Genomic DNA, 20,157 nt, shown 5'->3' on the forward strand with positions numbered 1-20,157 from the left:
AGGTGGCCCCACTCCTAATCAAGGCTATCCCCTCTACCTGTTTAAGTGATCCCAATTCCATCCCATCTCCTCCAACAGGTTGCCCTCCTCTGTTATCCCTGTCCTTTTGCTTTTCTATCTCTCCCTCTCTACTGGCTCATTTCCTACCATCTACAAGTGTGCCTGTGTCTCTCCTCTTCTCATTTGTGTCTTCCATCCCTGCTATCATCCTGTTATCTCTTCTGCCCTTTATGAAAAGCTAAACTCCTGGAAAAGGCCATCTACAATTGATGCCTCTGCTTTCTCTCCTTGGCTCCTGACCTTATCATTCCACTGAAACTGGTCTTTCTGAAGTTACTAATGATCTCTTAGAGGCCAAATCTAATGATCTTTTCTCAGTCCTTATACTCCTAGACCTCTTTGCAGCCTTTGATACTGTTGATCAGTCTCCTCTTTGATATTCTCCTAGGTTTGGGGGACATCACTCCCTCCTGATTTTTCTCCTGCCTATCTGATAACTCCTATGTCTCCTCTTTTAGATCAATCTCCTGATCATGCCCACTACAATCTATATTCAGCCATTAAAGTGGTTTTCCTGAAATGCAAGTCAGATCACATCACACTTCTCCCCCCCAAATCAATAAACTCCAGCGGCTTCCTGTTGCCTCCAAGAACAAATATAGAATGCTCTTTGGCATTCAAAGCCCTTCATAACTAGCCCCCTCCCACCTTTCCAGTCTTCTTACACCTCACTCCACACTATGTACTCTTCAGTACAGGGACCCTGGTTTCCTTGCTCTTCCACAAACAAGACCCTGCATCTCTAGGCTCTGGGCAGTATCTCTGGCTGTCCTCACTGCCTGGAATGCTCTCCGTCCTCTGCTCTAACCACTGACCTCCCTGGTTTTCGTTAAGCCCAGCTAAACTTTCACCCACCAGTGGCTTTCCTCCCCTCTCATCCTTATCACCATTAGACGGTGGGCTCCCCGAGGGCAGGCGCTTCCTGGCTGTGTTTGTGGGAAAGCAGACCTTCCACCAGCCGGGAACCGAGGAAGCAGTGAGGCTGGGGCCTCCCCATTCTCTGCCCCTGCGTTTTAGGAACCTCTAAGACATTAGGGAGAGGGGGGTTACGAGACCCCCCGCCTCCACTCTGGCTTCAAGACGCCGCTGCGGGCATTTGCATCCGTAGCCCCAGGAGATAAGGCTGTAGGAAAGCCAGAAACCCGGCTGGGAAAAGGGTCCCTCGCGCCCCAGCCCAGGTTGGGGTGAGGGAGTCCCCGGACGTCCTGGCAGGGACCGCACGGTGGACCTCGAATGCAGCGGCATGCAGACTAAGCATGCGCACTGACCCGCCCTGGCCACAGGACTACGTTTCCCAGAAGGCTGTGCTCTTCCGGCGCGCCTACCCCGCGGGCTAGATCCCTCCCGGCCCCATTGCGGAAAGCGCTTTCACAGAATTGGCGGAAATGGGAGAGGCGGTAGGCGGACATCTGGAGCCACTTCCGCCAGCCTCTCTTGCCCGCGAGCGCGGTACAACAGAATACGTCACGTCCGCGCTCGGGGCCACCGCCGCCTGGGGCGCAGCACCTTTGCTGCGCTGCGCTCCGTCCTCTGTTCCGCTGCTGGGCCGCGAGTCCTGCGGCCTGCTCCAAGGAGAGGGGCAACCGCAGGCCTGGCTGGCGAGACGCCGGGAGTCGGGGGCGGCAGGGCGCCTGGGGCCTAGTTTTGGAGCCTCGGCAGAACGAAAAGAGGAAAAGGCCGCGCCCAGTGCATGCGCAATCAGCCGCCCCGCCCTCAGCCACTCTATTGGTGGTCTCTGTGGGGCGGGACCGGCCTTCCTGGCCAATCATCGGCCACTCCCTGTACATCCCGGGGCTCTATTCCCGCCCCCTCGCCGGGGCGGCCGCTGGTGCTGCTGCTTCCCAGGATTGTAGAGTGGAGACTGCTCCTGCTGGGGTCTAGGCTCTGAAGGTCCTGCAGCAGGGGTCCTCACGCCGCCTCCCCGGGCCCCGCTTTCTTCCTGGGTACGGGAGGCTCATCCTCGGTAGTGGGGGGGGGCGGTCCCCTGTCCCAAGATTCCTCTTCTGCAGTTGCACCTTGCGATGACCCTGGCCCCCCAGGATGCCCCCTCCAGGAGAAGAGGAGCAGGGGGGCATGGCCTCCGCCCGCCAGGTGAGGAGGCGCCCCCGGGGGCTGGCACGTAGTAGGCGCGTTGTTAGTGGTCATGCTGCTAGAGCAGGTTATAACTTTGTGTTGGGTTAGTTTGGGGGGGGCGGTGTTGGGGTCACCCTTTTCTCTAATACTTGATCAGCCCCGCTTCCCGAACCTCCCGTGGGAGCCTGGGATATGCAGAGGTCCCACCCTGAAATTTCTTTTCCAGAGTCTCCCTGCCTCTGTCAGATCCACTCCTGGCCTTGGATTGAAGTTCCTAACGTTTGCTGTGTTTCCGCCTTTTGGATTGTTCAGGCTCTGACAGGAGGTTGATTGAAATCTCGGGTTCTGAAGAAGTCAATGATGCACTTCCTTTGTATGGGCACATTCGACCCACTGACATTCAAGGGCAGTTGGAAACATTTTCCCACCATCCTCTTTGGTGCCATTTTTCTTTTCATCAGCCAGTTACTGCTTGCTTGTTTTCTGCAGCCCCAATCCTACTCCTTGTCACACAGACATCTCATCTCACCCATAGGAAACAAGTTCATTTTAATGCAGTTAAGCCAGGGTGCATTAGGTACCTTCTCTGTGCCAGGTGCTGGAGAGCACAAAGAGAAAAAAAGAATATAGCCTCATGCCCTCAAGGAGTTTATGCTTTACTGGAAAAGCTTGTGTTTTTGTATTTTGGAGGTATACAATCTTAATTATACCTCCTCCGGGACTTTTTAGAATTTAATTGTAGTCCATACTATAGGCTCTGCACTGGAACTAACAAGTTGGATCCCTAGAAAGCACCTGACTACCACTATCTCTTTGAGCTCTATAGATAACCCTAGGGCTTTTTAGTATTGTTGATCAGGAGCCTTTTATGTACCACTTGTTTGCATACTTTTAATTGATACAGAAAGGTTTTCTAGGCTTTCTGTGATTCATTGGAGTGGGGATGAAACACTCTTCCTTCTCCTGTGCCACCCAATCTCAAGGGTCATTCCTTCACTTTTCCCTCTCCCCTTTGCCATTGGTCTTCCTGACCGTCTATCATTTGCCTTTCCAAGGAATATTTCCCTCCAATTCCTATCTTTGGGGTTTTTTAATATGCCTGCATTTTGCTTTTATACTTTGTTTACTTATCAATAAAAAGCATTCCACCTATTGCCGTCCCATTCAAAAAAGGTCAAGCAAAAATCCTAATGCAGGATGGAAAATGACAGTAGACGTAATTTTTCTGCAGTTACTACTTACTAACAGAAAGGGGCAGGGAATGTTTTGTTTTTAACATTAGTGATTTAGAAGCACTGATCTCCATCGTACTTGACTTGACTGGGCTGGTATATAGTGGATAGTGTTGAAACTGGGATCAGGAGGACCTGAGTGCCTCTTCTTCCCCAGATGGGATCACTGCATGACTACAAGTTTTAAAGATCCAATGACAAAAAATCTGGAGAAAGGCCTTGGTGGACTTTAAGGCGCCACCTCCACGTTAGCATATTGGCTGTCATTGTGCTCGGTTATGTTATCGTAACTATGTATATCATTCTTTTGCTCTTTCTTTGCATGGCACAACATCCTCTGTTTCTCTCCATTCTTTACGTTCATTTTTCCTTAGAGTAAGTAAGAATCCATTACCTTCCTAAAACACAGTTTGTTTGAGCATTATCAAATATTTGGGCTCTTTTGCCTCCAAGTTTTGTTTTTTTCTTTTTCATCAGTGGTGTTGATGTGAATATTTTGGCACAAATGAAACTTTTCATTGTGCCATTGACCTCCTTGGGGTGGGAGTGGGATGGTGCTGGGCTGAAAGGTCTGACCAGTTAAGTGACTTTTCTTGCATAATTCATACTCCCAGAGTAGATGTCTGATAAATGTTTATTGACTGACTGTTTTAAAGAAGTACAGGGAGGCTTCTCTTAGGATCTCTCCTTTTTTGGAAGGTTCCAAAGAGTGAGGTCTAGACTGGGGTGGAGGACACTGGGGTGATGGCAAGTGTTGGTTCAGCGACAGAAAAGGAGGCTAGGAATGGCTGTTAATTCTTTGCTAGTCTTGCCCCTTGCTGTTTTACTGTTCCAAATGAGTCTGTACTGGCACTAAGGGTTAATTGTATTCAGTGAAGGAAGATAGTTTAAAACTTTACTTGTTTTTTGCTGTTTTTTTTTTCCTATATATCACTTTACTCCTTTAGGAGACAGTTCAAAGGATAACTAGGGAGTGAGCAAGGAGAATTGTTTTCAGAGATGGACCTTCCCTAAGAGGCTAAGTTGTAAAACCAGGTGAAGGAGAAGTGAGGAGAAGAACTAGATGGAAACCATACCCATTGTTCAGTCCATCTAGGACCAGTCACTGCTAGGCAGTTATAATAAAGCAGCTTGTATTTTTGGCAAGAGCTCCCATCGTGGATTCGGGAGCTCTCTGGATTCAGTTCCTTCCCTGCCAGGAGTCACCAGGAGTCCAGCAGAGCTGGGAGGGGTTTCAGCACTTCCTTATCCCTCCTGAACCTGACAGTGTGCCTGTTAGCATAATTTATCCTTTATTGGGAGACTGCTGGGGTGAGGGAGGATCTCCTATCTTCCAGTTGTGGATACGTCTCATTCTTAAAGAGATGCTCCTGATAACAAGATTAAATGGTATACTTTTCAGTTATTCCTAGTTCTGCTCACTGTGTCTCAGCATAACAAGCCTAACCTCTCTTAAGTGATCCTTGAAGAGAGCTCTCCTGCCTCTGTGGAATCTTCTCTTCCCCAGCCTAAACTTCCAAGGTTTCCTCAGGTTATTTTCACCCACTGCTCTCCTTTGGAAACTTTCTACTTTATCTGTGTCCTCCCTGAATGTGACTCCAAGAACTGACCATAGGGGGACTATAACCCCCACAATCTGGAATGCTCTGCCTTCCTCAGTTCACCTAAGTGACAGTGACATTTCTGGCTTGTACATCTTGTTAAGTCACTGCACTTCAAAACCCTAGACCTGCTGTCCACCATCAGAGGACCAGCTGCCTCACTGCACCTTCCCCATTTCATCCTATTTGATTCGGCCCAGGGATCTTCCCTGTGAAGATCTTCTGGAATATGGACTTGGACAGCTATTAGTTCAGCTCTTCCTAATTTTGTACCACTGGCAAACGTGACTAACGTGCCAATTTCACCTTTCACCAGTATACTGACAGTGCTGTTAGACAGCCCAGGTCCCAGGGGCCCCCCATTGAAGACCTCCTATTGAACCATTCCTGACTAGTCTTTCGGTCTGGCCATGCAACCAGCTCTTAGCCTGCCTATTTATGTATCAGTCCACAGTGTCCTATTTTTCTTTTAAAAAATTTGTTTTTTATTCCAAACTTGAGAAACACTAATAAACGCAATTGTTTGCATAAAGAACAAAAAAAGAATTGTCCATGACCCACAAACTTCATTGCCTAAGGCCTGTTTTTCATTAGCATGTTCCAAAGTTGTTTTGTGTGTGTGAGTTGCCTGCTAGACATCCTTCTGAACTCCTCTCATGCCTGGGTAAAATGTCTGTGGCTAGAGGTAAAATTTGAGTGTAAAGGAAGAAGAGCCTTGTACGGGCTGCTGTGGTGAGCATGTTTCATTTAGTTTGAAACAGTGGACTTAGAAAGGCCTGAAGAAATGTTAGATTTTACATGGACTGTGATGGTTGTGTTGTCTCTACTTGGAAACAAGCCTTTTTAGAAGGGGGAGAAAAGGGAAGGATAAGCTTTCATAGAACCCCTGGTACGTGCCAGGTGCTGTGCTAAACACTTTACAAATGTTCTCTTATCTCATCCTCACAGCGTCCCTTCAAGGTCAGTGATGCTGTTATCCTCCTTTTACAGTTGAAGCAACTGAGGCTTCAGACCTCAGAAGTTCTATGACTTGTCCAGGGTCATACAGTAGGATTTGTACTCAGGTATTTCAGGCTCCAGGCCAGGATCTGTCCACTGCACCACCTACCTGCATCATGATAGACAGTGTTACTGTCAGCATCCTGATCTCCAGCGTATAATTTTGGGGATTGAGAGCAGAGTCCATGACACAGTTGCTCCCTTGGCAAAGTCACATGTAAGAGGGACCTTGAACTCAGAAGGAAGATACAACCAGCTGTAATTGAATGAGGCCTGGATTCTAGCATTATCTTTGATCCTCACTAGGGTGTGTGTGTGTGTGTGTGACTCACATGTTTCTTGTTCTGCCTTTCTTCATGTCACTTTTGTCATCTGAAAATGACAGTAATGAAACTTTCCCTCCCTGGCTCACAAGGTTGTTGTGAGGAAAATGCTTGGTAAGCCCCAAGACTCTGTCACTTCATCTAGCACAAACTGGGGCTGTAGGAGGCAGTCAGCCAATTGATGTAGAGCCCGTTGAAGCCTGAACACTCACGAGAAATACTCTTGATCAGTCCCTCCAACTTTGCCTCTCACAAGGTAAGAGGAGTGATAGCCCATGGATAATCATAAATGCCTTTGCTCCCTCAGGAATTGGTGACATTCCAGGATGTAGCCGTGGACTTTACCCCAGAGGAGTGGGGGCACCTGGGCCCTGCCCAGAAGGAGCTGTATCGGGAGGTGATGCTGGAGAATTACCAGAACCTTGTCTGCCTGGGTGAGGACTGCAGCTGCCCCCCCCACCCCCGGATTCAGCACCTGACTGCTGGAGGGTCTTCATGTTCTCCCTGACTGAATGCATCCCAGTGTTGTGGGGGTGGTGGAGTGGGCAGACTCAGGTTGCTAATCCAAAGAGAATTCATGTGCTCCCTGTTCCCAGGTGAAATGTCTTTGTTCTGTACAGCTCGAACCTGGCAATTTGACTGTATAGCTTGCTTTTGAGCTTTAACCTCTCCCACTCTTTGTTCCTTAAGATCCCCCAAAGTCATTCTGAACCCTAATCTACTGTCATCCATTCTTCCCTGTTTCTGAGCAATACAATACAGAGTGTCTTTCTGAGGAATGTTGAGCCACCAGGTGGACTTTCTTAGAGACAGGGCTCAGGACTGAATTCTGTGGTTGCTATCCATTCTCAGTACTTTCTCATTTTCAATGAGCAGGACTTGAAGTTTCCAAACCAGATGTGATCTACCAGCTGGAGCAAGGGGAAGCACCTTGGATCCCAAAGGGAGCAGTTCCAAGAAGTTGCAGCCAAAGTGAGTAACATGAGTCTTTGGAAAGCAATAGATCAAGTGGCCACCTTCCAGTGACTCAGGGGAAGCCCTCGTAAACTGTTGGTGGTCTGACCTGGAGAGAAAAAATGAAGGTCTTTCTCAGGTCCTCACTGTCACTTAAAAAATTATGTCCTGACCTCTCTCCACTCTTATGTGCTTCTATATAGTCTCAGAGAAAGAGAACTCTAGACCATCTGTGACCAAGTTGGAGTTGTACCAGAGTTACAAGGAAGGATGGCTCAACATTTTTTAAAAATTGGCACAATTAATCAGATACACAAAACTTAAAGGATTAGATGCAGAAGTTGTCTTTGGCAAATCACAGCAGTCATTTATGCTAAAAACCTTAAAATGCATAAGCATGGAATGACCCTTTTTTGTTACATCTAAAACCTGGAGAAGAAAGTGCCAAACCACTCCAGTATCTTTACCAAGAAAACCTCAAATGGGGTCACAAAGAGTCAGGCACATCTGAAACAACTGAACAACAAAAAAACCAAAAAGCTAGTGTTGTTGGCCATGACAAAGTAGTAAAAGGTTTCCCAGTAAATATAGGCATAAAATAAAGATGCCTCTACCCTACTCTTTTATAATTCTAGAAATGCTAGGAATAGGAAAAAAAGAAAAATTTAAGGTATTAACATGGAAAGAGAGCAGATAATTATCCCTACATGTAGACACAACTGTGTACTGATGAAAATTCAGATAATCAGCAGAGGACAAAAATGAAATGATTGCTTCAGCAAAGTAGTGGGATGTAAAGTACATACAAAAAATAATTACCATTTCCATATAACAATAACAAAAACCAGGAACAAATGATAGAACAAGAAATTCTTTCACTTTAGTTACATAAAGAAACATGCTGGTTGGCATTTTAGTTGGTGTTATGTTAACCCATATCTTGCCTGAAACTAAGTTTCCATTAAAGCAGGATGCCTCTTGGATACAGAAATGCTAGGGATTTGGGGTGGCATGATTTCCTGTCTGTCTTGTGGAACCCATTTATTATCACAGATAATTTTTTTGTTGGAGTTAAGTTTTCTAATTATGCTACCATTTTGCAAATGGAAATATTCTGGAAATATTCTAGCCTCTTTTTTTCCCCTTTTTTTTTTCACTTGCCTTAGATATTGTTCAGTCGTGTCTGATTCTCTGTGACCCCATTTGGGGTTTTCTTGGCACAGACACTGGAGTGGTTTGCCATTTCCCTCTCTGGTTCATTTTACAGATGAAGAAACTGAGGCAAATGGGATGAAATTACTTGCCCAGGGTCATACAAGTGTCTGAGGCCAGATTTGAACTCAAGAAGATGAGTCTTCCTGACTCTAGTCTGAGCTCTCTGTGCACTGTGGTGCCCCCAGCAGCCTTTCCTTGCCTTACTACTATAGAAATTACATAGTTAAAAGGCTATCCAGTAGTAATAGTCTAATACTCTCCAGATAGTAACAGCCCTGCTTTATGCCTGTTCTTTCATTTATTCAGCAAGTATTAAGCAGCTGCTATGTACCAGATGCTGTGCTAGGTGCTGGGCACAAAGAGAAAAATAGATCAGGCCTTTCCCTCTGAGAGCTGGCATTCAGTTGGGGAAAAACAACATGTCCACAGAAAAGTAAATAAGAGTATTTATAAAGCAACACCTTCCGTCAGGTCCTGCATGTTGTACATGTCTGCATGGTGTGTCCTTTTAAGAAGACTGTGGCTTCTGGATGGCAGGCACTGGACTGTCTCCTTTCTTTGCATCCTCCGCACTTTGCGTGCTGCTGTGCAATTAGAAAGCATTTAATAAGTACCTGTTGATTATTGATTAATTAATTTGGGGTTAAGGTGTGGTAGAAAGAGGTATTAGTAACAGGTAGGACTTCTGAAGAAAGGGGCACCTGAGCTGGGATACAACATTCCCACTTAGGGAACAAGGTGTGAGTGTTCGTCCAGTCAAGGAAATGGAGAAGGGGAAGTAAGAAGGGAACTCAGAAAGAAGGGGGTACCCAGCATGAGAGTCTGGCCCCTGCATCCCCAAGCTGCCAGATTCAAGGAGGAGGACAGACTGAGCTGGTAGAACCCCATGTCACATGAGTGGTGAGGGGCTGGCATCGACCTTGGGCCTCCTAAGCTCCTGCCCAGGATTCATTGCTGTTACTTCAGTCAGAAGAGATGAAGACTGGCTGTTCCTCAAAGGACATAGATATGCAGGGGCTACCCACTAATGCTTTACAGTCACTCAGGCCCACATTGATGGCACAGAGTGGATAGACCACTAGTCTTGAAGTCAGAAAGACTTGAGTTCAGACACTCCCTAGGCACCTACCTCCCAAGGTTGTTAGTGAGGATTCATTGAGATGATAATTGTAAAGTGCTTATCACAGTACCTGGTGCATAGTAAGCATTATATAAATGTTGGCTGTTACTATCATATCATATTATTTTATCATTAGCTATTATGATCATGTTTACATAACCCTAGAAGGGCACATATCCTATAAGAAACTGCTGTGATATTGGGGAGAGAAGGGAAGAAATGAGTGCCTTACAGGCATTTGAGCTGTGCCTGGGAGGAAGTTAAAGATTCTGAGAGGTAGAGGGAGGAGAGAGTGTCCTCCAGACCCTGCAGAGGTACGTAGGCAGGGGAGGGCAGTGTGTGGCTGGGGAGCAGCAGTTGGGCCATTTGTATGGGAACAGAGAGAAAGAAGAGAAGTGATATGTCAGTCAGCATGCATTTATGAAGTAGGCATTGTGCTGAATGCTGGCGTTGCGAAGAAAGGCAGAAATAGTCCCTGATTTCAGAGGGTTCAGTCTAATGAGAGAGAAGATGCAAACAACTACAGACAAACAAGATGCGTCCAGGCTGCACTGGGGATAGTCTCAGAGGAAAGGACTGAGAAGCTTCTTGTAGAAGGTGGTACTTTGGCTGAGACTTGAAGAAAGCCAGGACATGGAGATGGGGTTAGGGAGAGAGAATTCCAGGCCTGGGGGACAGTGAGTGGAAATGCTTGGAGTTGGAAAATGGAGTGTGTTGCTCGAGGAGCAGCAATAAAGGCAGTAACACTTGTGTGTGATAGCGAGATCAAGGTTACGGCCACTGCTGTGTGTGGCTGAGCTAGGGTAGAGGAGTAGGTGCTGGGAAATGAACAGGTTCAGGAATTGGGAAGCTAGGCAGTTTGAGGGCATATCAGTAAGCACGTTAAACTGCTGGAGTATGAGGGCAAGAGTTGGGGAGGAAAGAAAGCCTGTAAAACAGGTATTGAACTCACTGAGAATGGAAGCGGAGTGTCCTGGAGGTTGGTAGACAACACCCAAAGGAGAAGAGGTAACTGAGTGTTGGTGGCAGAGGGAGAACCTGGAAGTGGTAGATGGTGAGCAGGGAGGATTCCAACTTTCCCACCAGGAGCAGTGAGTCAGAGCTCCATGTGAAACATGTGAACCAGCCCTCAGAGAGTACAGGAGGGTGAAAGGATCAGGAAAGGAAGAGGTGTAAGATAACAGCAAGCTGTCACCTGTGGGGCGGCCATTCCAGAGAGCACAGAGAGTGGGACCTTGTGCTGGGACCTTGGGTTTAGGGAGAGGGGAATAAGGGAGCATTCAGGGAGGATGGAGAATGGGGTTTAAACAGTGGCAATCAAGAATTGTTCATTACTGTGATCATTGTGAATATCAGTCTTCTGGTGCTGTCTCCTTACTGTAATATGGTGATATGACAATATTCCACTACATTAACATATCACGTTTTATTAGACATTCCTGAGTATTTGGGTGGGTATTGAGATGCTGAACAAAGAGCAGTTTGACACAGCCGGTTACCAAAATTTAGTGGACACAAGCATTATTCCAGGAGACATCGTATGGTAGCGAGGATACTTGTTATAGAATTAAGCTAGATGGGGCACCACTTGACACTGAATTGGCTTGGGTGCCACCCTCTCCAAGGCCCCCATCCCAAGCCTTCCTTTTCCCACAGAGGTATATACTCTGGGAATGCAAGTGCACCAGGCTTGTGTGAGGTGGGATTTGCCAAGTCTATTGAGCATACCCCTTTTCTCAGCCTCAGTCTTGTACCTGGTTATATCTGTCTGACGGTCAGACTCCAGTGGGAGCATGATAATACAGGCAGGGACATTCCTTAGTCTTTGCCCAGGTAGAAGTTAGAACTTAACTTTGGTTGCTTCATCATTCAATGAGTTCAAACTCAGGTTGTATTGCGGTTGAATTCCAGTATAATTGTCCCATATTTTATTTTCAGTTTTTTGACTTTCGCCTGGCATCATTTGTCAGAAATCGCTTCTCAGTGACAGTAATGTATTTAGATACAGGGCCACCAATTCTGAGATGGCTCATGGGAGATCAGAGCAGACTTCATCTTGGAATCTCAAGCCTGCCCTGCATGCTTCTAATCCCCTCTGATCTTGGCTGACATACTCACTTCTGCATGGGTGGAATTCTTCTGACCATCATGGGTCCCAGTAAATTGAAGGGCCCACCAGGTGTTACCAAACAACTAGGGTGAAACAGTTCACATCAGATGCTCAGATTTGATTCTTGCCCTACCTCAGTCTCACATTTAATTAGACAAACGCTCTAAAGACACATAGTCCATTGGAAGAAAGGACAGAATCATTGCATGAGTGACTGATTTCCCTGTTAAGGGTTCTGTGGGCAGAAATACTTGTCTACAAATATGTCTAAAATATATAAGCCATCAAAAGTTGCCTTATAAACAGCACAGCCAGTATTACTAGCAAGTCAAGTCAGTCACCTAACAAATATATATATTAATAATCAGATACTGTGTGTGAGGAGATGCAAAGAAAGGCAAAAGACGTCCATGCCCTCAAGGGACGTATATTCTAGTAAAAGAGACACGTAAAAAACTAGATACATACAAGCTGTAGGCAGCTATGGGGGGCTGCAGTGCCGAGAGCAGTGGGCCTGGAGTCAGGAAACCTGAGTTCAAATCCAACCTCAGACACTTCCTAGCTGGGTGCCCCGAGCGAGTCGTTTAAATGCTTCCTACCTCAGTTTCTTCATCAAATTGGGAATAATAGTAGGACCTGTGTCATCATCATCATCGTCGTCGTCGTTATTGTGACGCAGGTGTGACTCCTGACTTCTGAGTTGGCTCACAGCTACGATGGTCTCGGTGTCCGGGCTGCGTGATCTTAGGGGAGAGGGTTTCAGAGGTTCAGAGGAAGAACGGGCAAGATCCAATCACCTGATGTTTAGCGGAGGAATTCAGTCCGAGGGAAATATGAAACTGACAGAAATAAAATTTTGACCAACGGAAATCCTTCCAACTTGGAGGAAAAGGAGGAGCTGCTTCAGGAGACCATGTGGCTGCCTCAGGGATCTTAAAAATACACGTGTAGCAAACATCAACAATGGCGAGTCGCTAAGGAGGGATAAAAAGTGTAGCGCGGCTTGTAGGAATGAGCGGATGTCCGGTGATGAAATGCCGACAGCCGCCACGGGAGGAAGAGGTCGTTAGTTCAGACGCTGGCTGCTTTAGCTTCCCTAGCAACTCTTCTTTGGTTTGCATTCTCCTCAAGGACGGCCCTCTTGGCTTCAGAAAAAGACAACCCAAATGGGGAGACGAGTGAAGGCCGCGTTTCACTGCCCTTGATGAATCACAGTCATCTCTCGCACACGAACCCCGTGCTAGAGTACAGACATTATAGACGTGAATAGTGAGCCGCCTTAATGGTTTCTGAAAACTCCTAGAATGTGGAAGGAGAGCTTCACGACTGAAGAAAGGCTAGAACAAGTGACCACACTGAGTAACATGGAATTTAATAGTTGGTTAAATATCAAATTCTTCACTTCGACTCAAAAATTAAACTTTACAAATTCAGCGCAGGTGGGGCAATTTTAATGGTATTTTAATGGACTAAGAGGACAATATGATGTGGCATCCAAAAAAAATTACTATCATAGGAGGCTTTGTTTCCAAAGCAAGGAGAATAATAGTTCCAGCATACTCTGCTTTAGCTCTTCCTTTCACTAAAAACAAAACTGGTGCCCATTTACCGGGAGATGGTTAACTAACTTTTAGTGTAGATCTGAGTATAATGGTAATTAAGATGGGACTTTTTGCTGTTCTTAAGGGCCTTTAATGATTCTGGCCTTTGTTTAAATGGGGCAGATAAAGTAGGATCTTGGAATGTTTCTCAGCACTAAGACAATCAGGAGCCGTTGACTTGTGTGTGGTGGGGATGGGGATGGGGAACTTTTACACACCCAGCCTGGGTGAGGTCACAGCCCTCAGGGCTCTGAACAGGATATAATTGAGGGGAGCTTGGCGTTTGACTTTGGGGTCACACTCACGGAAGGAGTGTTGAAACTGGGGAAGCCGCAACTGCCCTCTGGCTTTGCCAACCCAGACCCATTGGTTCTTCTCTGGTAACTGTATCGTGATTTGCTCCGACAAGATCAGTCTGTTGATGTTTGTAATTTGTTTGTATTTGTTTTGAAGTTCAGGGTACTGGCTTTCTCCCCTGAACTCTGAATGATATACATGTTTGATTAAACTAAGATTGTTAATCCCATAAAGTTACTTTCCTTAGTAAAGCAGATCAAAAGAACCTGTGTTAGCAGCCTTCTGTGTGCTGGTTGTTGTTGGTTTTACACAGCCACAGTAGCTGCTAACAAAATTATTGTTACACTGAGTTCAAATGCTGCCTCCAGACACTTCCTAGCTTTGTGACCCTGGGAAAATCACTTAACCTCTCTCTTGGTTTCAGTTTCCCAGTTTGGAAAATGAGGCTGCGGGGCAGATAGGTGGCATAGTGAATAGAGGGCTAGGATTGGAGTCAGGAAGACTCACCTTCCTGAGTTCACATCTGGCTTCAGACACTCATTAGCTGTGTGATCCTGGGCAAGTCACGTAATGATGTTGTGCCTCAGTTTCCTCATCTGTAAAACGATGTGGAGAAGGAAATGGTAAACCACTCCAAAATCTTCCAGGAAAACCCCATAGTGAATCAGGATAAGTTGGACACCACAGAAAAGCAAGTGAACCACAACAAAATGAAGCTAGTAATAGCATCTACTTTATAGGGATGTTGTAAGGAACCAGTGGGATAATATTTGTTCCTTACAACGTGAGGAAAAGTACTTTGCAAATCTTCAAGTGATCTATAAATGCTAGCTATTAATAATAATACTATTCTACCATTAGTAACAACAAATAGGTGGAATTCAGAGGAACATGGGGAGTCTTCTATTAACTGATGAAGAATGAAGACAGCAATATTCACAATGATTTTAATATAAATGAAACCAGCACTAGAAGCCCTCTTAACTCAGTTGAATGTAAGGATCAGTCTTGGGATGAAATGTACTTTCCTCTTTGCGGAGAACAGTGAACGATGGGCAAAGGCTATTACATCTATGGACTTAGTCATTATTTATTGGTTTTATTTTCTTTGTTTCAACAGAATTTGGGAGGGTAAATCATGGGAAATAATTGCAGTGAACATAATCTCATAATAAGAATTAAAGAAAACTTTAACAAAATTCATATGGAGGAGGAGAAGGTCAAGAATATTATTAGAGGCAGCCAAGTGACGTGCTGGATAAAGAACTGGATTTGCAGTCTGTAAGACCTCAGTTCAAATCTGGCTCCAGGCACTTCCTTATTCCTTGACTCCTCAGGTCTGTCTTATGGGTCACAAAGAACCCCAATTAGGTAGACTCCAGTCCTTTCCACAACAGGGTAGTAACAGGCTTTCTCCCTTTTTTCCCCTTTCTCCTGTCTCCTCAGGATCTTTGAATTACAGGTCTCAGGCCTGTTTTCTACCTCACCCTTGTTTATCTTTTTTATACTTAACTTTGTAATATTGGGCAAGTCATTTAACTGCTGCCTGCCTCAGTTTCCCAATATGTAAAATGGGGATAATAATAGTCCCTATCTCCCAGTGTTGAGAGGATAAGAGATATTTGTAAAGCTCTTTGTAAATTCTAGCTAGCTATAGCAAAGGAAATAATTTAAAATGCTAGGATGTGTTATCCAGTAGTAACTATGAAAACTATCTAGTCCTTTTCACAAATAGTTCAGATTCAAATTCAGGACTAGATAATCAAAACCTACAGGCAAATAGTATTTTTGAACAAGCCCAGCATAAAGTGCTGAGATTGGGATCCTGTTTGACATAAACTACTGGGACACCTGAAACACAGTTTTGAGGAAAATGCAGCAATCTAACTAACAAGCTTGCATCAATGTAATAATTCCCTCCATCAGTGGACATGGCAATACATTTCTTGTTTCAAAGTTACCTGTGGTAGAGAGAGGTCAAATTATTTGGTAATAAAATTAGAGACAGAGGGGGAATTTGGACCTAATTTGACTTAAAGCCAAGCACTGTTCATTACGCTTCACTGCCTCTCTATGAGAAAATATGCTTAGTTTTTTTTTTCTTGATAGAGAATACAACAAAGTTCCATGTATATGAGGAAGAATAATAGAGTTACCTTTTCTTGTCTTTCAGATTGGGGAGCTAGGCCTGAAACTAAGGAGTCAGCTCTAATGCTGAGTATTTCAGTTGAAGAATCATTCCAAGAAAGAATCACAGGGAATAATACCTGTATCTCCAAAATGGAAAAAGCCTGGGAATGTGATACCAAATTACAGAAGCAGCAGAGCAATAAGAAATGTTCTCAGAAAGTAAAAATCACCCCAAAGAAATCTCACAATAAACTAAGAGTCCAAGAACATAATAAATTTGGCAGAAGCATCAATCGGGGGCTAATCCTTTTTCCACAACAGAGAATATATGTAGGAAAGAGTCTCTGTAAATATGATACCCTTAAAAAGTACTTCAGACTACATACAGACCTAAGAAAATATAGCAGAATCTGTGCAAAAAAGATATTTTCTAAGTATGATGAATGTAGGACATCTTTCAAGTATGCATCAGAGCTCACTGAAAATCATAGGTTATATACTGGGGAAGAACATTATCAAGATAATGGAAGTGGGAAAAACTTCCACCAGAGTTTACTGTTTAATCAACCTAATAGAATTCATACAGGAGAGAAGTTTTATGAATGTAGTGAATGTGGGAAGGCATTCCAGTGGAGGTCACGGCTTATTAAACATCAGAGAATTCATACTGGAGAGAAACCTTATGAGTGTAATGAATGTGGGAAGACCTTTCAGCAGAGAGTGCAACTTACCCAACATCAGACAATTCATACTGGGAAGAAGCCTTATGAATGTAACGAATGTGGAAAAGCCTTTCGTCTAAGCACAGGACTTATTCATCATCAGACAATTCATACTGGAGAGAAATCTTTTAAATGTAATGAATGTGGGAAGGCCTTCCCTGTGAGTACATATCTTACTCAACATCAGAGAATTCATACTGGAGAGAAACCTTATAAATGTAAAATCTGTGGGAAGGCCTTCCGCCTGAGCACAGGACTTACTCAACATAAAACAATTCATACGGGAGAGAAACCTTACAAATGTAATGAATGTGGGAAGGCCTTCCGCCTAAGAACACAGCTTACTGAACATCAGACAATTCATACTGGAGAGAAGCCCTATGAATGTAGTGAATGTGGGAAGACCTTTCGCCTGAGCACAGGACTTACACAACATCAGACAATTCATACTGGAGAGAAACCATATGAGTGCAATGTATGTGGAAAGGCCTTCAGTCAAAGGGCAGATCTTATTCGACATCATAGAATTCATACTGGAGAGAAACCTTATGAGTGTAACGAATGTGGAAAAGCCTTCCGCCTAAGAACGCAGCTTACTGAACATCAGACAATTCATACTGGTGAGAAGCCTTATGAATGTAATGAATGTGGGAAAGCCTTTCGCCTGAGCACAGGTCTTACTCAACATCAAACAATTCATACGGGAGAGAAACCTTATGAATGTAAGGAATGTGGGAAAGCCTTCAGTCAGAGGGCAGAACTTACCCGACATCATAGAATTCATACTGGAGAGAAGATTTACAAATGTGATGAATGTGGGAAGGACTTCCGATGGAGCAGAGGACTTACACTACATCAGAAAATTCATAGTGGAGAAAAACCTTATGAATGCAATGAATGTGGGAAGGCCTTTCCCCTGAGCTCATATCTTACTCAGCATCAGAGAATTCATACTGGAGAGAAATGTTATAAATGTGATGAATGTGGAAAGGCCTTTCCTTTGAGCTCACAACTTACTCAGCATCAGAGAATTCACACTGGAGAGAAACCTTATAAATGTAAAGTTTGTGGGAAAGCCTTCCGCCTGAGCCAAGGACTTACTCAACATCAGACAATTCATACTGGTGAAAAACGGTATGAATGTAATGAATGTGGGAAAACCTTTCGCCAGAGGACAGGACTTACTGAACATCAGACAATTCACACTGGTGAGAAACCTTATGAATGTAAGGAGTGTGGGAAGGCATTTCGCTTGAGAGCACAACTTTCCCAACATCAGAGAATTCATACTGGTGAGAAACCTTATGAATGTAATGAATGTGGAAAGGCCTTTAACCACCGACCAGAACTTAAACGGCATCACAGAATTCATACTGGAGAGAAACCTTATGAGTGTAATGAATGCGGGAATGCTTTTCGCCTTAGCACACACCTTACTCGACATAAGAGAATTCATACTGGTGAGAAACCTTATGAATGCAGTGAATGTGTTTTGTCATTTCGCCTGAAGACACAGCTTACTCAACATCAGAGAATTCATACTGGAAAGAAACTCTATGAATGTCATGATTGAAGGGAGACTTTGTTCCAAAGCAAACACTTTACTTAACATCAGCTGCTGTTGAAGACAGAAATCTTGTGAAAATGAGGAATGTGGAAGAACCTTTAGCTAGAGCACAAACCTAAAAATCAGATAATTTATATTGGAAGGTCATACGGATGGTATGAATTTGAGGAGTTTCACCCAGACCTTAACTGAAAATAAGAGAATTCAAACTAAAGGATATTCTATAGGTTTAGCAAGTTCCAGTGTAGTTTTCAGAGTAGCTGTTCTAAAATCTTTGTCTCCCTTCTGTGCCTACTTTCCACAATCCCCATATGTACTGCAGGTGATTTAGACTTAATCTATGACAAAAGAGTCACAGTCAAATAACAGGCTCTCACTTCAGTTTCATACTCCAGAACTCTTTGGAATTGTGAAGCATTCTTCCTTCCCTTTAGTCTGAAAAGAAGAAATACTCTTTTTCTTTATGAATGTGGAAAGGCCTTCAGGCACAAAACAGAACTTAAATGTTGTCATAGCATTCATACTGGAGCCTTTTCACAATGAAAATAGGAAAGCCCTCCACATAAGCACATGCCTTATACTGGAGAGAAATCTTATGAATGGAATGAACATGAAGATTTCAGTCAGAGCTATCATTGTTTTTTTTTTTTTAAATAAGTTTTTATTGATATTTTCTCCTTCTTCCATCATAGTTATCCCAAGTGTTCTTCCCACCTTCCTCTTAGAGAGCTATCCCATAGAATAGTATTTTCAGAGAGGAAGAAAAAACACAACTGTTCAGTGCATAGAATAATCCCCCAAATCTGTGCAATGTGTAACACTTGTCCCTGTGGGCCTCCCACCTCCATAATTGGGCAGGTTGGGGAGGGGTTGTCCTCTCATATCTTCATTCTGACCTTGCTGGATCTTTATAATTTTGTTAATTTCCTTTTGATGTTTTAGTGTCTCATCCTTTCAATTATTGTTGTTATAATTACTGGGTGTTTTTTTGACTCAGTCACATTTATCATTATTTACTGAAAATTAGAGAATCCAGACTAAAGTTGCACAAATGAGGCATGTCAATTACTATGTACTTCCTCACAGAAGCTTTTCCTTTTCCCTCCTGAAATCTTCAGTAATCTCTTTACTGCAGTCTCCATATATACTGTAGATGGCATAAGACTATTTGCTGAGGAAATTGTGACAATCTGGTGCTTGCTTAGGCCCCCATCTCCACTATTGTAATGATCAACCACTCTTCCTTCTAGTCTAGAGGAAGACAGGTATCCTTGCACCTTGTCAAGGCTAATTCCTTTTCTCGTGCCTTTGATCCCACCCCCTCCTTCCAATTCCAGGACCTCACCCAAGTAATGATATACTCTTGTTAGTTTTCAGGTTATCCCTCCTAGTCTTTCCTAGTTGCCTACAATTAAGTTCTTCCACTCTATAAACATTCATGTGCAATTTCCAATTGCCAAATCTTACTGTTTCTAACTCTGTAATATTCCACTCACATAGGACCACCTTAATTCAGGTTCTTATCACCAGGCCAATTATGATAACCATCTATCTGGTCTCCTGGACTAAAGTGAGTGAAGAATATAGAGGGTGTTCCTAAAGTCTGGACACATAGGCAAAAATGCATATTTTCGAGAAATGAATGAAATTTTCAACATTTTATTTAATTGGAATATTAACAAATAACATCTTCAATATGATTTGCATCATTTGTGATGCAAAGATTGATGTGCTTTGCAAGGTTCACGTGAACTCGATGCAGCGACTCCACATTGCTGTCACTTTTAGCACATTCTCTATGCATTGAATCAGGTGTGTTGCATCTGTGATTTTCATTGAGTATACCTCTTTTAGCATACCCCAGAAAAAGAAGTCAAGGGGGCTAAGGTCTGTTAATATTCCAAATATTTCAAAAATGGGCATTTTTGCCTCGGTGTCCAGACATTAGGGACACCTTGTATTAAGCATTTGCCATGTGCTAAGAGCTGGGGATACCAATAGAAGCAAAACAGTACTTGCCTTCAGGATCTCTTTATCATTATGGCAAGTCAGCACATATTGGGGGATAGTCAGGGAGGGGTGTTCTAGATAGGATAGCCAAAGAGAATGATTATTAGGAATCATAGGACCAATGACAGATACATCTTTTCTAG

General features: G+C 44.0%; 1 protein-coding gene across 1 annotated transcript; it reads left to right on the forward strand.

Annotated features, from left to right (window-relative positions):
- Positions 1–1,920: 1,920 nt before the first annotated feature.
- LOC118849829 (zinc finger protein 420-like) lies at positions 1,921–19,623 on the forward strand. Its single transcript, XM_036758861.1, has 4 exons — positions 1,921–2,151; positions 6,596–6,722; positions 7,165–7,260; positions 15,759–19,623. Exons 1-4 carry the CDS (start codon positions 2,101–2,103, stop codon positions 18,008–18,010), a joined length of 2,526 nt encoding a protein of 841 aa, XP_036614756.1. The 5' UTR covers positions 1,921–2,100; the 3' UTR covers positions 18,011–19,623.
- The last annotated feature ends 534 nt before the right edge of the window (positions 19,624–20,157 follow it).

The sequence above is a fragment of the Trichosurus vulpecula genome, chromosome 1 (genome assembly GCF_011100635.1).
Source record: "Trichosurus vulpecula isolate mTriVul1 chromosome 1, mTriVul1.pri, whole genome shotgun sequence".
NCBI lineage: Eukaryota > Metazoa > Chordata > Mammalia > Diprotodontia > Phalangeridae > Trichosurus > Trichosurus vulpecula.

Excerpts from the sequence above, each read along its gene's own strand:
- LOC118849829 (XM_036758861.1), top strand. The coding sequence starts at position 2,101 with ATGCCCCCTCCAGGAGAAGAGGAGCAGGGGGGCATGGCCTCCGCCCGC. Across the intron at positions 2,152-6,595 it reads GCATGGCCTCCGCCCGCCAG|GAATTGGTGACATTCCAGGA; the intron begins GTGAGGAGGCGC and ends TTGCTCCCTCAG. Across the intron at positions 6,723-7,164 it reads CCAGAACCTTGTCTGCCTGG|GACTTGAAGTTTCCAAACCA; the intron begins GTGAGGACTGCA and ends TTCAATGAGCAG.